The sequence below is a fragment of the Poecilia formosa genome, unplaced genomic scaffold, assembly GCF_000485575.1.
Source record: "Poecilia formosa unplaced genomic scaffold, Poecilia_formosa-5.1.2 Scaffold616, whole genome shotgun sequence".
Classification (NCBI taxonomy): domain Eukaryota; kingdom Metazoa; phylum Chordata; class Actinopteri; order Cyprinodontiformes; family Poeciliidae; genus Poecilia; species Poecilia formosa.
Genome location: NW_006800555.1, coordinates 188,947 through 189,810, shown reverse-complemented (window position 1 = coordinate 189,810; position 864 = coordinate 188,947). Strand labels below are relative to the sequence as shown.

Below are 864 nucleotides of genomic sequence, written 5' to 3'. Positions count from 1 at the left end.
TAGAACCAACCAGAACCAACAGAACCAACCGGAACCAACAGAACCAACCGGAACCAACAGAACCAACCAGAACCAACAGGAATCAAAATTCTGATCCTTAGAGTTATAAACTTTCCACTTAACTTTATATTTTGCTCCGTCTGATGATGTCATTTTGAATTTTAAACGATTAATAATTTGATCAGTTACTCAGCGCTTCAGTACTTTTTACCAAATATTTTTAATTTCTTAGATGAATGATTTTTGCTTTTACTTCAGTGAAATACGTAGTTCTGCTGCTAGCTGAGTAATTTCTTGGACATTCTTTCCTCCTCAGTTACAAACTAATAACTTGTTCTTTTAGTTTCAGAGCGTTTAGTTTTTTAGTTTCAGTTTTTCAGATTTATCGTGTAAAAACATCTGAAAACTAATAGATGTTTTTTTTTTCTATAAAAAGAAGCAAAATAATTATATCTGATTAGTTTGTGGTCCATTTTTTCTGCTAAAATCCTAGAAAGTTTCTAAAGAAGATCCTTAAAATGTGACATTTTAAGTCAATAATTCCTGAATATTGATTTTAAAACCGTTCTAGTTCCACTGGCAGATTATTTCTCTTATAACTTGGTAAGTTTTAGTGTTTTTGCAGTGAAATATTTCCATTTGGTTAGAAGCATGTTTACAACCAACACCATGCTGGAACTGAAGCAGAGATCAATCAGAGCGACAGAAACCAGGTGGGGTTCCAGGTGAACTGACCTGAGGAGATGAGCGTCAGCAGCAGCAGGGTGACCAGCGCTGCTCGGTGCAGCTCCATGGCGGACCGCCTGACTGGACCAGAACCGGCTCTACCCGCCGACCTTCAGGCAGGAAACTGAGTGACAAGCA

The 864-nt window shown here is 37.6% G+C and overlaps 1 protein-coding gene across 1 annotated transcript in view; it reads right to left on the bottom strand.

Moving 5' to 3' along the window:
* chrnd (cholinergic receptor, nicotinic, delta (muscle)) overlaps positions 1 to 843 on the bottom strand; it is a 10,508-nt gene extending 9,665 nt beyond the window's left edge. The window contains exon 1 of the mRNA XM_007541554.2: positions 736 to 843. Coding sequence (XP_007541616.1) covers positions 736 to 793 — 58 coding nt within the window. The 5' untranslated portion in view covers positions 794 to 843. The remainder of the gene's footprint in view (positions 1 to 735) is intronic.
* Positions 844 to 864: the final 21 nt, after the last annotated feature.